Raw genomic sequence first — 20,720 nt, forward strand, 5'->3', positions numbered from 1 at the left:
TTCTGAATTCTAAATAAGTTTTCACAGCAGAAATTTATCAACAACTTGTTGAAGTTTCATGAGGTGAGAGTGTGCCTCAAAGTGCTGTGCTATTTGAAAAAGTCAGGCAGGGACCCAGAGAAGCTTTGCCAAGCAGGCCACCAGCAATGGCAATGCCAGCATTTTATCCCTTATTCAGTAAAATGCTTAGAAAAGTCTCTTCCTCACCACTGTGAATGCTGGTCTCTGTTAGAAAATTATGTAGAAATGTCACAAAAAGTTGTTTAAATACTATAATAGTAACTTACTTTTTTATCTTAAAAATGTCAGTTTCTTGAAAATCCTGCCAACTCACCCTTTTAGCTTCTCTATTAAGGACCCTAGTCATAGGATATATTTCTAAATTTGCCTCCTGCCTTTTCAAATCTCTTTGTCCCTTCCAAACAGTTTCAAAGTATTATTACTCAGGAGAAAATAAACACTAGTCCAAATGTGGCTGTTGTGTCATTATTTTAATGACTTTTGCTTTGGTTCTGGTACTCTAGTCTTAATTTAAAAGTCAAAAAGTGTGTACTTCATGCCCTGGCTGGTGTGGCTCAATGGATTGAGTGCTGGCCTTTGGACCAAAAGGTCACAGATTTGATTCCCAATCAGAGCACATGCCTGGGTAATGGGCCAGGTCCCCAGTTGGAGGCATGTGAGAGGCAACCATCAGTGTTTCTCTCCCTCGCTTTCCCACCCCCTGACCCTCTAAAAATAAATTTTTTAAAAAGTGTCTACTTCAAGTGGCCCTCCGCTGTTAAGCAATTCTGCTATTGAATAGAAGAAGTTTACCCACCTGATGCTAGCAGAGCCAAACACTTAAACACTGAAAACTGCACTGGAGAAAGATGGGCTATTTTATTACAATGGCATCACCCAGGAGAATGGGTAACTAACGCTCAAAAGCCCAAACTCCCTGATGGCGTGTATGTTACAGATTATATAGGGCAAAATCACAAGACAATATGGATTATAGATTTGTGCTGGGAACTGATTGATGAAGGTGAGATAAGGGTAATAACTCATTTATTTAGGTCTTGATTACAGATCTGAGGTCTGTTCTGGTGTCCCTTGGTCTGGTCTCATGGGAAAGTAACCAGGGGATAGTTCTACCTTAGCACTCAGGAGCTAAAACATAACTTAGGCCAGGATGTTATCTTTGGTCTGCCAGAGGTCCCAGACTTGTCATCATTAGTCAGGTCCTGACTACTGTATTCTGATGCCTCGGGGTTGCTTATTATCCTGGGGAAAGACCAGGTCTCTGAGGGATATTCCTGGAGCTTTCTCCATCTTCAGCTTCACCAGCTGAAAAGACATGCTTGGGAAACTGTATGGAAACCCCACGAGGCAAGGAGAGAAAGGCGAGTTTTTGTGTTTTATTGAGAATTTTTATGAGTTCGTTTGAGCAAACTGACGACATGTGCTAGAAGCAAGCTCTCAAATGCTTCTGAATGGTGAGTTTCAAATTCAGGTACATGAGTGAAGGCAGGCAAACCTTCACTTAGTCATCTCTCCCAGCAAGGCCTGCCTAGGAGCTAAAGGCAGGAGCTGCTGGAAGAGCCAGGCAAGCACAGCCAAGCTTTGTGGGAGGTCTCTCAAAGCAAAGTACAGATCTGACTCTGTAAGCACCCTGTAAATATCCATGCTCTTGACTTGTCACACCTTATAACACTACCCCCCCCCCCACATTTTTGTCATTATTGAGATTCTAGAACTTGATCTACATTCATGATCAAATATTTTTTGATCTTCTACACTGTACAGAACATTTTTACCAGGTTCTATTTAAGAAATGCTTGCCTTCAGTGGGGCTTTCAGTGCATTGGGGAAGGGATTGAAAGTACAGGCTGTGCCCCATATGTGGGGCATGCAATAAGTGCCACATGGAGTCATCTTCAAGGGCTAGGGAATTCTCCTGAAGGAGGTAAAAGGATCTGGCAGAGTGAAAAAGAGGCTACATGGAATGAAATTGTGAGCACTGTTCTCAAATGAAGTAGGGTCCTTTGTGGACTTGGCTTGTCCAGTGGATTGCTCTCTCCCGTTAGAGTAAAACTTCACTGTTTCTGAGGGGAGAGAAGCATGAAGGAAGAATTTAGGCAGAAATCCTGCTTCTATCATAAGAAGCAGAGTTGATTAAGAGAAGAAGGTTCACAGCCCTGGCTAGGTAGCTCAGTTAGTTAGAGTAACGTCCTGAATACGGGCTGCGATTCCATCTCAAGCCAGAGCACCTATAAGAAAGCAACGGAGGAATGAATACATAAGTGGAACAACAAATCGATGCTTCTCTCTCCCTTCCTCTCTCTCTCTCAAAGCAATCAATACTTAAAAAGAGACCCAAAGATTTCATTTCACAGCTTCTTTACATTAGTGCACCAATTAGTTCATTCACTCCTACTCGTGCCAGGCACTTTGCTGGATGCTGGGGACACAGGGCCAACATGGACTTTGCATTCTCTTGGCACCTGTTCCTCAAAGTGTAGGCGACGGCAGCTTTCAAGTCAGCAATGTTTGATTGGCTCGAGGCCGAGAACAGGCTTTTTCTCTTCCAACGGCCTTATCAACCCCTAGGCCTCTCTCTCTCACGTGAGAGAGCTGGACAGCCCCGCCCCTCCCCGCAAGCCCCGCCCAAGCTGTCAGGGGCCAAGAAGCCCCGCCCCTGGCCGCGGTTTATAACTGCTGGGCCCAAGCCCGGCCTTCAGCCCTTTATCCGGGACCCTTGGCTCGTCAGCCACCAGAACCTCCACACGTCCTGCAGACTGCAGCTTCAACCCGGGAGGCAAGAGCGACATGGCGGCGACCAAGTCCGAGAACCTCTCCCTGGTGGTACACGGACCCGGGGACCTGCGCCTGGTAAAACGGGAAGGGGAGTGGGGAACCTAGCCCTACCCTGCCCCATTGACTTCAGAGCCCAGCCGCAAGCCAGGTCGCCAGTTCCAGCCCTGCACCGGCCCTGCACCTTGCCAGTTCTGGCCACTCAGATCCCGGATAGTTGCCATGTTGGGGGCGGGGGGGGGGGCGGGGGCAGTTGGCGGTTGGCGGTGGATATTTGGTGCTAAGGTGCTGAGGATTCTTGTCTCAAGCCTCAGGACCTAGCCCAAGGCTGGCACGTGGCTGGAGCCCTGGTAGGCAGCAAAATGATTTATGCCTCCTCCCTCCTTTGCCAGCTAGTCCACCTCTGTCACTGCACTTTTCAGAATACTTACCAGGCAGGCTGCTTGATTTAGGACATGGCCTGAACTTCTCCCCTAGGCAGACAGTGCAGAGCAGAAAGGAGGGCCAGAGGGACATTAAAAAGCTTATAATGCTTTTTATAAGCATTAAAAGCATATTTAATCTCTCTGCTTGCAGCTGATATAACCTCCTTTGCAGGATTATTATGGTCAGGAGAGTACTCAGCACTTTGGAGGTACCCACTTCCTTCCTCCTTTTCTTCCAGCCTAGGCCTCCATCACCAGGACTCGTGGTGTTCCCTGTGCCTTTGCCAGATTTCTGCATCTTGAGAGTCTCTGTCTATAAAGTTCCTTTCCTCCTTACCTCCCTTAGTCTGCATCTGCTTCACTCTCTACTCTTTTTCCTTTCTGATCCTGCTCTCCTGCTCCTTTAAGAGCATTATTTATATGTCTTCTCTGCCCAGACCCTGCCTCTGTTCTCTGGCTCTTGAAGCCAAAGTTTTGGGAGTTGCAGAGTTAGCCTTGGGATAGTGCCAGGGATCCCTTGACAAAGTCCATCTCAGATGGGCCTGGGATGGTGGTGGACATGTGGACGAGTGCCCTCTATCTCTGCCACTCCCTAGCACCTCCTTTCCTTGCGAAGAGAACACACATCACCAGGATCTAGATTGGAGACACACAGGAGATTACCCAGGTTAGCGGTTTTTGACTAGATGAGAATCTGTGGTCTCTCTCCCTACAGAATGCAACAATTTCAGATTTCCTATAAGCCCCTCCAGATTCTCTAGAGGTCTGTAGACCCCAGACTAAGAACTCCTGCCTTGAGCCAACTCTATTTCCTCTAGAAGGAAGTTCCATCCCCCAAAATGACATAAAGCCCAGACAAGAACTCAGAGGTTCAGAGTCCCATTCCAGTGCTTTCTTCATTCATCTGAGAGCCTCCACTCAAGGTCCTGAATTAAAACGACACTATTAGTGTTCACTGCTACCAATGCCAGATGGTATTATGAGGAAGGAAAAATGGTGCAGCTCTACACAGCTTACAGTGTAATTTCAAACTCAATCCTTTATTCCACAAACATATACTAGAAGAGAGTCTACCTTCCATGTGCCATGCATGGGCTGGGTACCCAGAGAAGAGGAGGAGGAGTACACAGCCTCTAACCCCAAGCTACTCTAGGGAAACAGAGTTGAAGTAAACAATAAAACAGTGTGTGGACTTTGGAGGTCAGAGTCAAGGCCTCCAGGGAGGGGCCTTTGGCCCAGGAAGAAGGCCCTAGAGATGAATACTGCTTGAACTGACTCTTGAAGGTGTCAGTGTTAAGAAATGTCCAAATGACACATGCCAGGGAACAAGATCTAAGGTATTCCTGAGAACAACAGTTTTGCAGTTTTAAAATTCATATTAAATTAGGAGGGTAACAAAGGAAGACTACGTGAAGATGGGAGGAAGCAAGGTAAGATCGGATTATAGAATAGTTAATGAGGTTTTGTGCTCTCTTGAGGGTGGCTTCCTTTAGAAAGGAGGGGTCTGAAAGGGAGTATTTCAAATAGGCAGGAAACCGTACTTGAACAACAATAAAAAATAATAATAAATAAAAGGGGGTATTTCAAAGGTGTGTTAACCTAGATGCATAGAAACAATGGGCAGGGCTTTGTTTAAGGCAAAGATAAGCCTTTTACTAAATAAGTTATAAGCCTGAGATGTGACTGTTCACCATGACCTGTCCAGTTAGGAATTAGGATCACATCACCCTGAGAGGTTACTTTTCAAAGAAGTCCTTTTTCATTTACAATTTCCCCTTTTGGTCATAAATTATTCTGAAGGATGCATTGATGACCAACCTTTTGGTCTGATAATGTGGTCTCCCAGAGCTAAGAAGGCTTGTTCCTAGCAAATCTCAGTGCCTGTGTCATCTTATTGACCACTGAGGATGGGGCAACACCATAACCATGGGATGAGTTGGGGTGAAATTTTCCCAAAAAGGGAAGGGCAGGTCCATGGAGGGCAATCACGTCTTATGGCCTTCACTGGGAAACAGCACTCTGGATTATTGCTGTCCTTTGCACATTAGGATCCAAGTGTTGCCTCCTGTCTCATTTTTCTGTATCTAGCATCTAGTCTAACATTTACATAAGCCATGAGAAGAGTATTAAGTTATTTTACACACATTCAGTAATTGTAAACAGCTGGAGTATAGAAAAAATCCAAATAACAAGTGTAACTATTTGTATGACTAATATCATTGGCAAATAGTTAAAGACAAGTAATTCCAAGTTCAATACCAATCCACAGTTACGCAGGCTTTGATGTCTTGGGACAGCTGCCCACCTCTGCTGTCAGCAGTTTCTCATTCCAGGGTCCCCTTTGATCCTAGAGTTGGAGCAGAGTCAAGTGTCAGAGACAGAGGTAGATGTCCATTTGTGGTTGGGCCCCTGATAAGATCCCGTCCAGTGAAGTCAGAGAGTTTCTTTTATTTGATGTCTTTTCTAAAAAGCAATATCTAAAGTCTTTGTCTCCTGGGAGCTTGCTGTGAAAGGAAGCAGTTCCAGACTTTGCAGTTTCTTGAAGTGACTTTATCGACCATTACCAATAGTGTAAGGTGTCTTTCAATAATGTCAACTCATAAGTTCCCTCATCAAAGTCCAACTTAGATGCATTTGATGTAGAAAGGAATGCAGAGACTGGAAAATGGGAAGCCAGGGAGCAGGGAGGAACCAAGCAGCCCTCCTAGGTTTCCCGTAGCCTCGACTATTCATTTTTCTAAATCACCTATCCTCTAGAAACACTTCCTAGACATCAAAGTCAGTTATTAACATGGACTTATGTTTGTAAAACTCAGATGAAATAAAGACATGTCTGTTTTATTTAAACCAACAAAGTTAAGCTGGCTTTTACTTATTAAGAATTAATCTTAGGTCATGTGAACTTGAAAAGCATGAGTTAGTTTCTATATTAATGAAAATTTTAGAATCCCCAATTCTTACAAAAGCTTCACAGACTTTGTGGATATTACAGGAATGTCAAAATGCTATAGACATTTCAAAATGCTCCTGTCAGTTCATGTCCATATTGCATTACACATCGGTAATAGTTTAGCCATGCCAAGTACGCTTTATCCCCCTTATTCCTGACAGCCAGCTCTACCAGATTTTAGTCACAAGCATCTGGATAAAGAGAACAGGAACAACATGGTCCCTATGTCCAAGTTGCTGAATACCACAAGAATTATTGATAGGATTTATATATGTCTCCAGGCACTGATGCACACCTGAATGTTTTATCATCAGCTGTGTTTGGAGAGAGCAAGTTAAAGGAAAAATAATTTTAGGATGATGGGTTGATGTTTAGTTATAAAGAGCAGAGAAAATAATGTGCCACGATCAAGTTTAAAAATGAATGAGTTCCATGAAGACATGAGTTTTCGCTCTTTCAGGAACTGTATTATGCCCTGGCTCGAAAGAATTACTTTGAACCTGTAACAATATTTTAAAAACTAAGATAATTCTGTGTCTGTAACCTAACACATTTAAAATGTCCCCTTCCTTGCATATATACTTTACTGTTAAGATTTCTGGTTGAACAGAAAGAGACTGTAGAAAGAGGGGTCCTTGAATACTCAACAGCCCAAGTGGTCCTGGGCATCACATCTCTCCTTGGTCCTGGTTAGTTCTGCCACCAGCTGATGGAGCCAGCAGCTTCTATATAATCGAATTCATCGGTTTTAAGGAGGAGCAGTTACTGTTAGCGGGGAAATGCATGCTAATTAACCTTTAACGTGAGCTAGACTTAACAGTCAGAGGCAGTTGAGACTGCAAACAGAATTTAAAACTACTTCAGAAAAAGGGAAAACTGGGTAGCAGCAAATAGCCCAAAGAAATACCTTCCTTCCCTTTACATTAACTGTTTCAGCTTTGAAACAAACCCCCAAACAGATAAACAACAGGAAATTAAACCCAGCAAATACTGGTATGAAAGGGCAGTGCCTTTGCCTGCGAAAGCTAAAATTTTCCTCTTTTTAGGGGAAAAGCAGGAAGAGAAGTAAACAATATCACAAATAGGATTTTAGTACTTACTATCACAAATAGTAAGTTTTAGTACTGCTAAGAGACATGGTAAAAATTAACCCTATTCTGAAGGGGAAACCAGAATTAACGGGTGTAGGGGAGGGTTCTGTTTTAAAATTGCATGTCAGCAATTGAGGAGGAAGCCCTGGCCGGCCAGCTCAGTTGGTTAGCACATTATCTCAATATACCAAGATTGCAGGTTCAATCCCTGGTGGGGGCACATACAAGAAACAACCAATGAGTGCATAAATAAGTGGAACAACAAAGCTATCTATCTATATATATATAATTTTTAAAAAATTTTAAGGGAATTAAGGAGGAGAAATGTGTACTCATATAACTGGAGAGAATATGGTCAGATTTTGTAAACTGATATTCAGTTCAACAGTTTTTTTTTTTTTTTTAGTGTAAACATTCAATTACTTGGGCCTGAACACAGCACTTGTTCAATGCTAAGTAACAGACTAGAGCAGTGATTTTTCAACCAGTGTGCCATAGGAAATTAAAAAAAAGATTTTATTTATTTATTTTTTAGACAGAGGGGAAGGGAGGGAGGAAGAGAGGGAGAGAAATATCAATGTGTGGTTGCCTCTCACATGCCCCCACTACTGGGGACTTGGCCCACAACCCAGGCATGTGCCTTAGCCTGGGAATCCAACCAGCAACCCTCGGCTTCGCAGACCTGTGTTCAATCCACTGAGGCACACCAGCCAGGGCACCATAAGTATTTGTAAAATATGCAGTACCTGACTATTTAGTCAGGGGCACTGACCTCTTTTCCCTTAGATTGTCAAATATAAAAATGACAATAACCAACACAACAATTGCTGTCCTGTGTGATTGAATAAATATTATGCCTATTTTTTGTCAGGTCAACAAAAAGTATATTTTTTAGTGTGCTGAAGAATTTTAGTAATTAGTTTATGTGTGCCATGAGATGAACAAGGTTGAAAAATCACTGGACTAGAGCATCTGAAAGCTCAGACTTTGTACTTTTGCTTAAAGAATCATCTAGTCATGTCAATAAGTCAATATAATAATAATTGTTTTACTGTCTTTTGTGTTCTGTCATGCTAAGCTTTTTTAACAATTGTGATTCATTATGGTTTTATTTCTCATTTTAAATAAATGTTTATTTCTGTATCTAAAAAAATCATCTAGTAAATTCATGTGTGGTTGTTTTCATATGTTTTGAATTAGGAGGAAATTATTTTTTCAAGATTATTTATCATAACTGAGAATTAAACAATCCTTTACTGATTCTGAATGGATTCAGTTCCAAGTTCTGGGGAAGTTCAAAGGAGAGGAAGGAGTCACCTTCCCAGCCTGGTGAGGATAGGGAAGGCATCTTGCAGGCTTTGCTTCAGTCTGTGTTCATGATTCAAGTTCATGAGTCTAACCTTGGCCCACCTTTTGGACAGCCCCACCTGGATGTCCCCAGACACCACAACCCCAGCACATCCAACGCTAAATCTCCCCCAATTCCCACGGTATTTAGGAAGTCATTTCAGGCCTCTTTCCCCTCATTTCCCACCCCACGTAGGATCTTGAAGGAGAGGGATCAACCAGTAGTGAAATAGTTCCCCTGGATATAAACATGTGGGTGCAGGGGGGGGGTTGAGAATTCAGCAGGCTTGGAGCTCGGGTAGTTTGTGCTGGCAACAGTTGAGAGGATTTTGGGAGAATGTCTGACCCTTCTACTTTGACCCTGTTTACCAGGGCCTATGCCAAGAACAAAGCCTCATGACACAATGACCAACTGGGGAAACTTTGGACTTCCCTCCCACCCTTAAAACACCTTTCAGGAACTCAAGGGAGGGAAAATTGAGGAGGAGGGGAAGCAAAAATAGAGTCTCCTGTTCTGCTGTCCTTAAGTGTGCAGGGCAGCCAGCCAATTAGCTGACAGGGAACCTGGCAGATGGGAGAAGGTGGGCTGTAAAGACGTAAGGCAGCGATGACCACCTTCTCTGAGCCATGCCTGCTGTCCCTCACTGTAAGTTAGGGGGGATATGGCTTTACACTCATCTACAATTGATACAATGAAGCCTATAACATTGTTGGAATCCTACTTCACTTCTATATTCTATCCTTTAGAGGAGAAGTTAAGTTCTCTTGATATTGACATTAAAAAAAAGAAGTGCAACTTTCTCCAAAACAACAAAAAGTTTACCCTTGGAAAAGGAAAAGAACAAGGTTGCCCAAAGCTGGTTCAACCATACTGTGAGCTAATTATAAGAAAAGAACTTTGATTTTCTTGTGTAATAAGAGCTAACTTACTCTGAGCCAGGTACTCTCTGTATGAGTATCTTCATTAAACAGAGGAGGAAATTGAAGGCACTCGAGGTTATGTAATTACCCCAAGGTCACACAGCTGGTGGAGAGGAGCCTGGATTTGTGCATGGACAAATGCTCCTAGGATCTGAGTTCTTCACCACTGCACCACTCAGGTTTGCTGGCAGAGGGAGAGGCATCTGCCCCTGATTTCTCCTCAGGTTGAGGCCAAGCCGCTGCCAGATGTACTTGAGGGTGTGACCTCAGCTGTGCAGGTAGAAGTAGAGGAAAGGGGGCCGTTAAGATAGATTTAGAAATATTTTTAGGCTAATTTGAGAAAATATATTTAGGAAAGGCAAGATAACATTTAGGATGCTAGAAGCACCAGAGGTGATTCCATGTCCCCACAGTTCTTCCTGATTTACATGATTTATTCAGAGTGAGGGAGGGGAGACCTCAAGGAGATAGAAGGAGAGTATGTATGTAAACTATGACAACGTGAAAAAATGCTAGAAAACTGACATAACTACAATAAAGAACAGTTACTCAACTCTTACATCTTGTTACTATCACACACAGATAAGGAATCTCACTTAGGATTCCTTTTGCCTGCTTGGGTTGTAGGGATAAAAGTGAATGTTCCAGCACTCAGAGGAGGTAAGAAATTTTGAAAAATGAGAAATAGGATAAACGAAAGATATTACCAGTGAAATGTGAGGCAGCAAAGGTGATTAAGTACACAGGATTGTAGCCAAGGTCACCAACAAAAAGCAAGGTTTTTTTAGTAATCATGTTGTGATAACTTTCTAAAACATTGCGAGCTCCACAGATGTGCTTAGGCATATATTAACAAACTTAAGGGCTGATCTCAACGTAGTCTTGTGCTCAAGTGGCATGTCTCCGGCAGAGAAGGGAGTCAGGAGCCAAACCGAGTTGTGAGGGTGATTGGTGTTAGCAAGAAAGAGGACAGAAAAGAAAATGGGGAAAGGTATTTAATTTCTCCAAAAAGTGTTCTCTGCTACTGAGGAAAAACTAGGCTATGGGCACAGCATCCTCTAGTGTCTAAGAAAGCCACTGCACCCTTAGTTCTGTGGGAAGGTCGAAGCTGCTCCCGCACGTAAACTCCAACAAATATTTACAGTAGTAATTCCTAGTGCCACCCAGTGCCTTACGGCACCCATCAGTTGCCGTAAGTTGGAATCTTATTCCTTCTCCACCTTCAAGCAGGGTGTTCAGGCCTGGCCTGGTTGGAGGCAAACTATTAATAGTATGCTGTGGAATTCTCTGAGCGCCTGGGAAATTACCTTCTAGTACCTTTAGGGGGCAGTGTGGGGTGCTATTCTGCTCGTTTTAACCTACAGCTTAAAAATTTTAAATGTCACGCACAGTATAACAGAAACATAACTACACAGCAGTTCCTGATGTTGCATAATGTCAGATGTGGGACCAGCAACTTCTTTTTTTCCCTAGCAACTTCTTCGGAAAAGATTTCGCTGATAGTCAGCTATCCTGAGTTACCCATTTCTAAATGGATTCCCTAGCCCCTTTTCTCCCTGCCTCCCTCCTGTCTTCCTTCCACAGGTAGGCAGTTTAAATTATTAAGGGATGAAAAATTGTCAGGCTGCTTTGGATGTAGCTCATTATCTTGTTAGCTAAATAGCTCCAGTGTTGTTTATTGCTGCCCATAAAACCGTCTGGGGAGGCTTTCAGAAGGAGACAAACTTTGAGTAGTGTCTCTTCCCAGACTGCTCTGGATGTGTGGGGCCCAGCTCCGACCTTCTCACCACCCAACTGACAGCTCCTTGTGTCATCCCTGAAGGAGAAAAGGCACATTCCACCTTGGGGGTACCGTGGGATGCATTGAGGTTAGGTAGGCTTGGGAATCAGACACAAGTGGGTTTAGCCCTGATTTATCCACTCTCTGGCAGTATGAACTTGACCAAGTTATTGCACTTCCCAGCCTCAGGTATCTTATCTGCAAACTGTGGGCTATAAAATAGCATGTATCATGATGTGTATAAAGCCCAGAACACTGTCTGGCACATAGTAAGTACCATGAACATTTCATATCCCTTCCTCTTCTAGGCTGCCTTCAAAGAATTATAAAATAAACACTTGGATTTGACCACTCAGCCTTTCCTCATCACCAGGAATTTCCTAGCCAGTTGGCATTGAGGGAAAATAATATTTTTGTGATATTATAAATATTTATAACTCAGATTGCTCTTTGAACCTGTGAGAGTTCAAAATACAGGTCCCCTGTATACTGAGTGGAGGAGGCTCTAAAATTCCAAATAGGATGTTTTGAAAGAGAGAACCAAGTGTTGGTCTGTGCCCTGATGGAGAGGGGAGAGCACAGCCTCACACTTCCAACCTCTGCAGCTGCTAGAAACGCTGACCTTTCCTGGCCCAAGGTTGCCGGGTCAAACAAATCTGTATCTAATGATGTGTGTTTTCAGGAGAGAAGGATTTGTCAGCGAAGGCAGATCTAGGGAAGCAGCCCAAACACCCTTTCTGGCTGGGGATGCACAGAGCAAATGTTTTCTGAGCCCGGGGCAAAGTGCACAGTTGAAGGGCAAGGGGCTGGGGACACCATTGTTCAAGTGTGGCCCCTCAGGCATCCACCCAGCAACAGCTTAGCCTGAGCCTGTGTTAATCTTAAGATATATTTTAATGAAATTCCACTTTAATTTTTAAAAATTGAAAATGTTCATAAGGTAAATTTATTATGCATGCTAAATGATTTTTCTGTTTTGTTTTCTTTAGGAGAACTATCCTATCCCTGAACCAGGCCCAAATGGTAGGTCCTTGGGTTACTCAACTTCTATGCATCACTCCCGCACCCTCTTCTGCTGCAATTCATACTTCTGCCTCCATGAAGAACTATGCTTTTGTTAGGCTTTCCACTTAGTCCATTGTCCACAGACTCCACTTGGCTGCTACATGCACTGCAAGAAATAGTGGTAGGATGAGAATAGTTACCATATCTGATTGCTGCCTTGTCCTAAAGAATTTTTGGCATAAAATGTCCTCAATTTACCAAAAGAAGAACTGTTCTTCTTCTGATCTTAGGTCACTCTATCCACTATATGCCACTGTTTGGGTTCCTGAATCCAAATTTTGAAAAGGAGTGAGTCTAAAGAATGTGATATTTTAGTTAGAAATGGGAGCATCTTGCCAGGAAGACCAAGATCTTCTGTGCAGTGGGGATGGCAGGAGGTAGGAGTCCTGCCCCACTGCCCGAATCAGCTGGGTTCAGAAAGTGGGTGTGCACACTGGGGCAGGGTTCCCATTGCCTCTGCTCCACTCCAGGCCTCTCACTTTGCGAGCCAGCGGCTGAGCTGACATACACATTTCCTGGGTGGTGTCTATACCTGGAGTGGTCGTGCCACCCTATTGGTTAAGGCAGATCCCTGCCGACAGTTTTCTAATCCCTCCCATCCCTGGAGTCCCACGTCAGGATCTGCAGGACCCTGAAGTGAGGCTGGGAGCATGGGGCAGAGTGTCTACAGATAGCTCGTCTCACACCCAGCCAGTCGGGCCCCCTTCCTGTCCCTGATAAGTTGGAATGTACTGCCCCGCCTTACCCCTACTGGTGGCTTGTAGTGAACATCAGACTGAAGGTAGATTTCCTGGAGCCTCCAAAGCTTTGCTACTCAAAGGTCAGTTGAGTTATTGATTTATAGTGATAAGAATACAAACAAGAGCTGTTTCTATCAGTATTTAGCAACTAATGTATATTTAGGGTTTCGGTGTTTTCACCAAGGTACCATTTTTAGAGCAGTGAAAGGCAGCTCACTGTGACCTGAAAAGTTGGTGTTGATTCTGGCGGTGGCCAATCAAGGGCTATCTTGGACTCAAAAGATCCTGGTACTGCTTTTCTATGTGTCATCTGGACGCTATGGTGCCCAGTTGTTTGGTCATTTGCTAGATGTTGCTTGCATCTTGCTGCCCTTGAGTTGGAAGGGGAAATAATGGTTCCTTTCAGCTAGAGTTTTAGCAAGTAGAATTTAACCTCTTATTACAAACTGGTGACTTCAAGAGAGGAAACTCTGGGATAATTTTCTTAACTCAAAGGACTTTTCCCTATCTTGGATTTCAGAATTCACTATGTCATTTCTTATTGTGTTCACCAATTTTCTGTAGAAAATTCTACAGAACCACACCTGGGGGATTGCCCATGGTTTGTGTCAAGGACAGTGTAAGACACCTGAATGCATAGCATGGTTTTGGGTGTCTTTGTTTTTCTCAGGAAGATACTTGTAACATGGCCATCTCAGTCAGACTGGGCCAGTAATCCTTTAGGACTTAGTTCAGCAAAGGGGCTCAGTGGCATCATTATCTTAAACTTGGAAAACTGACAACAACAACACCACCAAATGTCACTATATTCAAACCTGTGAAGGTTGGAATGCCAGTTGAAATATGTGAGTGGTTTGGACTGACACTGCACCTTTAAACAAAACAACAGGCACGACGTGCAGCCTGACAGCTCACAAGGTATCGCCAAGCCTAGACTGCCAGCCTCCCTTTCATGAGTAGGAATCACGTATAGCCTGTTAACAGTTACATCCTAGAAAACAGTTTTTTTCTCTTATGTAGGTGATACATTTCTTCCTACCAATAATATCTTGTTTATGTTGTGTGTTAAGTCAGAGTTCTCTGGAGAAACAGAACTGAGAGAGATTTATTATATAGATTTATATGTGTGTGTATGTGTGTATATGTGTGTATGTATATATATATACACATACATATATATATTATATATATAATACATGTATGTAGAGGGCAGGGGAGATTTACTTTTAGGAATTGGTCACATGATTTTGGGAGCTGGCAAGGCTGAAATTTGTAGGTCTGGAAATTTGGGTAGGAGCTGATGTCACAGTCGTGAGAAGTACTTAAGATTTATTCTCTTAGCAATTTTCAAATGTACAACACAGGACTATTAATTATAGTCACCATGCTGTACATGGGGTCCTCATGACTTTAAAACTGGAAGTTTGTACCTTCTGACCCTCTGCATCCATTTCATCCATCCCCCACGCCCTGCCTCTGGCAACCACCAATCCGCTCTCTGTATCTGTGAGCTTGGGTTTTTTTGTTGTTGCTTCTGTTGTTTTTAGATTCCACATATAAGTGAGATCATACAGTATTTGTCCTTCTCTGTCTGACTTGCTTCACTTAGCATAACGGACCACTAGGTCCATCCATGTTGTAAGATTTTCTTCATTTTTTATAGCTGAATAATATCCTGTTGTGTACATATACTACATTTTCTTTATCCATTTATCTATTGATGGACAGTTAGGTTGTTTTCATGTCTTAAGTATTAATCACATCTGAAAAATACCTTCGCAGCACCATCTAGCAATTAACCAAATAACTGGCCACATAGTCAGGTTGGCACATAGAATGAACCCTCACATGCAATTATTTTGCTCTGTGGAAGCTTCCTTGCCTTGCAAGACTCAGTTGGGGTTGCTGTTTAGCTTGCTTTCCTCTATGGTCTAAATCGTGTACCTGGCCTTTGAAAGCAAGTCCTCTCCTTCGTCTAGAGGAGAATTGCCAGGGTGGCTCAGGGTGATACAAGGGTGGTTCCCTCCTTCACTGTGTCTCCTTCTCCTTTTTCCTATCAGAGGTGCTGCTGAGGATGCATTCCGTTGGAATCTGCGGCTCAGATGTCCACTACTGGCAGCACGGTCGGATTGGAGATTTCATTGTGAAAAAGCCAACGGTGCTGGGCCATGAAGCTGCAGGAACAGTCATAAAAGTGGGATCTTTGGTAAAGCACCTACAACCAGGTCAGCAAAGCCCTGCAGCTAATGGATAGATTTATTCATTCAGCATCAATATTTGTGTGGGCTTTCTCGGGGCTGGCTCTCTGTTGAACACTGGGGATGCGACCGTCAACAAGACAGCCTCGGACCCAAAACACACGGATCTTACCTTTCACAGTGGGAGACAGAGCTGGGACGCACAGGCAGATACTTAATTACAATTGTGGTGAGGGCAGCAGAGAATAGAGGGTGTGACTGGTGTGTTCTACTCAGACCCCTGGCTTGTCTGAGGAAGGGACAATTAAGCCAACACCTGCCAGCAAGTAAGGAATGGCCAGGAATAGGAGTGGGGGAAATGTTCCAGGCCCAGGAACCACAATCTGCTTCCACATACTAAGAACCAGGGCCTTTGACACAGTCTTTGGTTTTATTGGATGGCTAGGAAATAACCTATATGTTTCTAGATTTGCTTAATTCATTCCCTCAGAGGGAGGAATTCTCAGCTGTGTCAGACTGTGATATGTTCCCCAACACAGTGAATTAAATCCAAGCTGTCCTGGCATAGTTAGCCTTTGGCTTTAACCTTGATTTGCTTATGAGGCCACTGTACAGCCTGGAGATGACATCAGACTATTTGGAGGAAGGAGGAGGTTGGTAGGAGGTACCATCCTATGTTAGAAGACTCTCTGAGCACAGTTGTGTGGGGAGGGAGTGACCAGCTCTGAAGAAGCTAGATGTGTGTCTCATTTAGGAATGTTAAGCCAGGCCCTCCATCAGCAGGCAAGTTGAGAAAGCTGCTGAGGTTTTGCAGGGTTTGTCTGAGGTGGAAGGTTCATAGCTTCCAACAGCCACTGGTTGGTTATTACCTGTGAGAGGAGGTCTCTAAATAAATATCATAACAGGGAGTGGTGTTCTCTACATTTAAGTTATAACAGGCATAGTTATAACTTAACTATGGGTCCAGCCTGAGCCAGGTGCTTTGAGGGATATAGAAAATGAAGATGATAAGATCCTTGGATGCTTCAGTCTAGTTGGGGACAACAGATGTTGGGATATATATATAGAGAGAGAACAAGACCATCGGGTGAAATCAGTAAAGAATAGGCTCTAGATGTTCAAAGAAAGGACATTTGTCATGGGCAGAGGTGTGTAAAATAGGTTCATGGAGGAAATAGGTGTTTGAGCTAGACATTTAACAATAATAATTATAAGAAGAAGGCAGATAACATTTATCGCTTTACTATTGTTAGTCTCCATGTTAATACATAAAGTTACTTACTTTGTTCCTGAAACAACTCTACAAGCTATGCATTACTCTCCTCATTAATGCATGAAGAATGCGAAGCGTAGCAATTGCCCGGGGTCACACACTAGTCAGTGTTAGAGCTATAGGGTAGCTGCCTTGGTCTTTCTGACTCTAGAGCAAGTGCTCAGAACCACTGAACTGCCCAGCATGAAAGGTTTTGTATTTGAGTTAGTAAAGAGATCAGAAGCTAATATTCCAGTTAAGAGGAACAGAGTAAAAAAAATACAGAGGTGAGAGTTACATATCTGGGTTGTCACTAAGTCTGTGCCACTCAGAACAGAGATTCTGCCTTGGGGAGGTAGTGGAAATGATAAAACTGCATAATCTGTACAAAAAGAATCTTTCTTTAAAAAGCACCATACTGTGGCCCTGGCAGGGTAGCTCAGGGTTGAGCGTTGTCCCAATACACCAAGGTTGCAGGTTCGATCCTGGGTAAGGGCACATAAAAATCAACCAGTGTATGCATAAATAAGTGGAAACACACACTGATGTTTCTTCCTCTCTCTCCCCCTCCCTATCTCTAAAAACCAATCAATAAAAAAAGCACCACACAACTGAGTTATTACAATATTATTACTATGATGTAATAATAATTAGAAGACAAAACTGAATAAGATAAACTCCACCTAACTATGGAGGATTTTGGAGGTGCAGTTGAAGGATTCCTTGTCAATTCTGGAAGCGGCAGAGACAGTCGGGGAAATAGGGGCCACGGGGAACTTTGTGGGCTCTTCCTTTTTTTAATACAAAATTTTACTTAAGTGTTTCATTTGCTAACTTTGACTTAAAGCTCTAATGAACTAATCTAGAAAAAAGAAAACCACTCATTGAGTAGTTCTTGATATACTCATTTATAAAAATTTTAAAAATATTAAAGAATAAATCTATGACATGGAAGAATTCCTAATTTACATATAATCTGGCCATCTGTTGTTGTTGTTTTTTTTAGATTTTATTTATTTATTTATTTTTAGAAGGGAAAGGAAGGAGAGAAGGAGAGAAATATCAATGTGTGGTTGCCTCTCGTGAGTCCCCTGCCGGGAACTGGTCTGCAACCCAGGCATATGCCCTGACTGGGAATTGAACCTCGATCATGTGGCCAGGGCTGGCCATCTGTTTTTATAGCATAAATTTCTTCTACAGTAATATCAGCTCAGATAATTACAGTAATGACAAACATAATAAAAACAGTTGATGCTACTATGTATTTCTACTACTACTACTACTACTACTACTACTACTATCGCCATCACTATTTTTTTTTTCAAATTAGAAAGTTTATTTAGAAAGTCACAGAGGTAGCAGAAGTGAGTTGTGGAAGACATGGGCTCAGGAAACAGGTTACAGAGGCAAAAGAAGGGCCCCTGAAGCTTAGGAGAGAGAAGGGTAAAGGTCACAAGCCTGAGTGATTGGGGGTAAAAGAGGCATGGGGAAAGGCACTTTGGGCCCCCTCCGGGAGGGAGAGCCACCTCCCCATCACTGTTTTAATGAGCATGCCAGAGCTCCACACTCTTCTGTGGACACTTTGAACACAAAACACATAAAAAATAGCCTAATGTGTCGCTGCTTAGTAAAAGGCAGACCTGCCAGGGTTCTTCTCTGGCTGCTAACAACACATTTCTCAGGGTCGGGAGGGCCTTAATGCCATCAGAACACCCCCTGGGCATTGGGGTGCAGACTGACTGGGAAGAAACACAAAGGAATGGAATTTCTGAGACAGTGGTAACGTTCTGTGTGTTGACAGGGGTGTGCACCACACAGGTGAATGCATCTATCAAAATTCATCTAGTAATCCACTTATTATTTGTGCATTTCATCAATAACAAAATTTTGTTTCATCAGTAACAAAATTTTACCTTAAAAACGAATTGTAAACAAGTATTAAACTCTAGTTAATGCTATGCTGGCTGAAGTATTTAAGGGTGAACTGTACTAATGTCTGCAACCTTTAAAATGCATCAGAAAAGAAGGTGGACTGGTGGATAAGAGGTGGATAGATTGGATGCATAGATGAATGTGTAGTGAAGTGAATGTTGCTAAATGTTCATTGAATCTAGGTGAGGGATAGCTGGGTGTTCACGGCACGGTTTTTTCAACTGCGCTGTATGTTTGAAAATTTTCCTAATAAGGAGAGAGAAGAGAAATTCTAAGGCTGGGTTTCTAAGCAGACCCAGTGAGAGAGTGTAAGTACAGTAGAGCTGGCTGTTCATAAGCCTGAGTGTTACTCTCCACCGTGCCAGAACGGAGGCCTCCGTGGGTCATTTGCCTGAACGGTTCTGCTGACCAGGACTCAGTGGTATTGTCCAACCACAGTCAGACTGTATGGCTTTTGTAAAGGCCTTGCCCAGTTTTCCAAAACCGGTAAAGAAAAAGATGTCTGCAAACTCCACATACTAGTTAGCTCTTATGCAGCAGTTTGAGAGGGGAAGTGGAGCTGGCTTGCCTTAGAGAGCGGACTAGTCCGTGTTTTCCAAGCTGGGAGGCGGCTGTGGAACTGGTTGGTTTGGTCCATGAGTTGGTAAAAAGGCAGGCCAAACCGGTCTGTGGAGAAGTGGGCTGCTCATTCTCTCCCAGAGTGTGAGCCTGTGCTTCGTTTGTGTTTCCTCTGGAAGCACCAATGGGCTGGGTTACCGGCCCATTGCTTAGGATACCCTGGGTTCCCAGGGAGGGGGGTGGCTCATTTCACCAGGTTCCCTTGCTGGTATCTATCTGCCCACGGGCCCGTGCCCCTTCACAGCATCTCTGTGCTTCCCCCGTGTTTTCTTCTCAGGTGATCGCGTTGCCATCGAGCCTGGTGCTCCCCGAGAAAACGATGAATTCTGCAAGACTGGCCGATACAACCTGTCACCGTCCATCTTCTTCTGTGCCACGCCCCCAGATGACGGGAACCTCTGCCGGTTCTATAAGCACAATGCCAATTTCTGCTACAAGTCAGTGCCCAGCCCATCCTTGACCCCCGGGACCTCTTCCCACTTTCTGTTTGGTGTTCTTTCTTCTAGTTTCCTGCAGTGACTTTGTTCTTTTTAGCTCACAATTCCAGACACAGGCATCCCCACCGTGGGTGTGCCTTTCTTAGGGGGTGGGGGGAGGGTAGCCCGAGCAGGGTTGGGACTGACTCCCAGCGCTTGGTTTCAGTCTTTCACCTTCCCTCTCTGAGTCTCTCACCTTCCCTCGCTGAGAACAACAATAGAAAATTGTTGCTCAAGTCCCTCACTCCTTGTCAGCCATCCTGGTGAAAATTTTGTCTTCCTTTATTGGTTTCCACCACACCTACAGGAAAGAGAACTTGTAACAGCAGTGACCTTGATGATAACAACAAACAGTAACAGCAACAACTGGGGTTTACCAAGGAGGCGAGGAGCCAGTGTACGACCGTGGGACCCTGCATCCACTCTTTCCTAGGGAGTAACTTTGGGGAAATGACTTAACCTTCCCCTACTTCAGTCTTATTTAATCACCAGATGATTAAATAAGGCAACATATGTAAAGTCACAGTTAGTATGTAAAGTCACAATTATTATGACTGCGTGCCTGGCTTGGTGCTAGTAAGTGCTTTGCACGCCTTGTCCTATTTTACCTCCACAAGAATAATGATGAGGAGGGCACCAGTGGTTCAGTTTAGTGCAAGGGTTAGCAGAAGCAGGAGGAAGCTAAGAGACCTGAGCACAGAGGAGTCAAGTGTGATTCTTGAGCTCTTGCCCTGTGCTGACTTCAGAACCCCAATGTTCCCAATGGTGTTGGGGTGAGAAGCTGTGTCTGGCAGAAGCAAGGGGCTACACCATCCATGGAGCTCCTGGTGCCGATGTGTCATTTTCCTTGATTCCTCCCACCCCAGCCGGCCTCCGACAGTGGCTCTGTCAGCCGGGATGGGGCCTGTCTGGTGCAGGCCAGGTGCTAATCTCAGGGCCAGTCTGACAGATCCGAGTTTTCTAGTGCCCGTTGGAAGCCTTGAGAGGAGTCACAGGCTGGAGACCTCATGATGAGTTTAAGTCAACACCCAAACTGCTCTAGGAAAAAAACAAGTTGTGTAGTCAGAGTTCACCTTTCAGCAAGGGGTTTCTGAACCAGGCCACCTTTCCCAGGCCTTTTCCAACTCAAGGC

General features: G+C 43.8%; 1 protein-coding gene across 1 annotated transcript in view; it reads left to right on the top strand.

The window, feature by feature from the left end:
- Window positions 1-2,709: 2,709 nt before the first annotated feature.
- SORD (sorbitol dehydrogenase) overlaps window positions 2,710-20,720 on the top strand; it is a 32,688-nt gene continuing 14,677 nt past the window's right edge. The window contains exons 1-4 of the mRNA XM_037152041.2: window positions 2,710-2,871; window positions 12,297-12,330; window positions 15,173-15,337; window positions 19,390-19,549. Coding sequence (XP_037007936.2) covers window positions 2,809-2,871; window positions 12,297-12,330; window positions 15,173-15,337; window positions 19,390-19,549 — 422 coding nt within the window. The 5' untranslated portion in view covers window positions 2,710-2,808. The remainder of the gene's footprint in view (window positions 2,872-12,296; window positions 12,331-15,172; window positions 15,338-19,389; window positions 19,550-20,720) is intronic.

Source organism: Artibeus jamaicensis, unplaced genomic scaffold, assembly GCF_021234435.1.
Source record: "Artibeus jamaicensis isolate MK-2021 breed Jamaican fruit bat unplaced genomic scaffold, CSHL_Jam_final contig_3333, whole genome shotgun sequence".
In the NCBI taxonomy this organism is placed as follows: domain Eukaryota; kingdom Metazoa; phylum Chordata; class Mammalia; order Chiroptera; family Phyllostomidae; genus Artibeus; species Artibeus jamaicensis.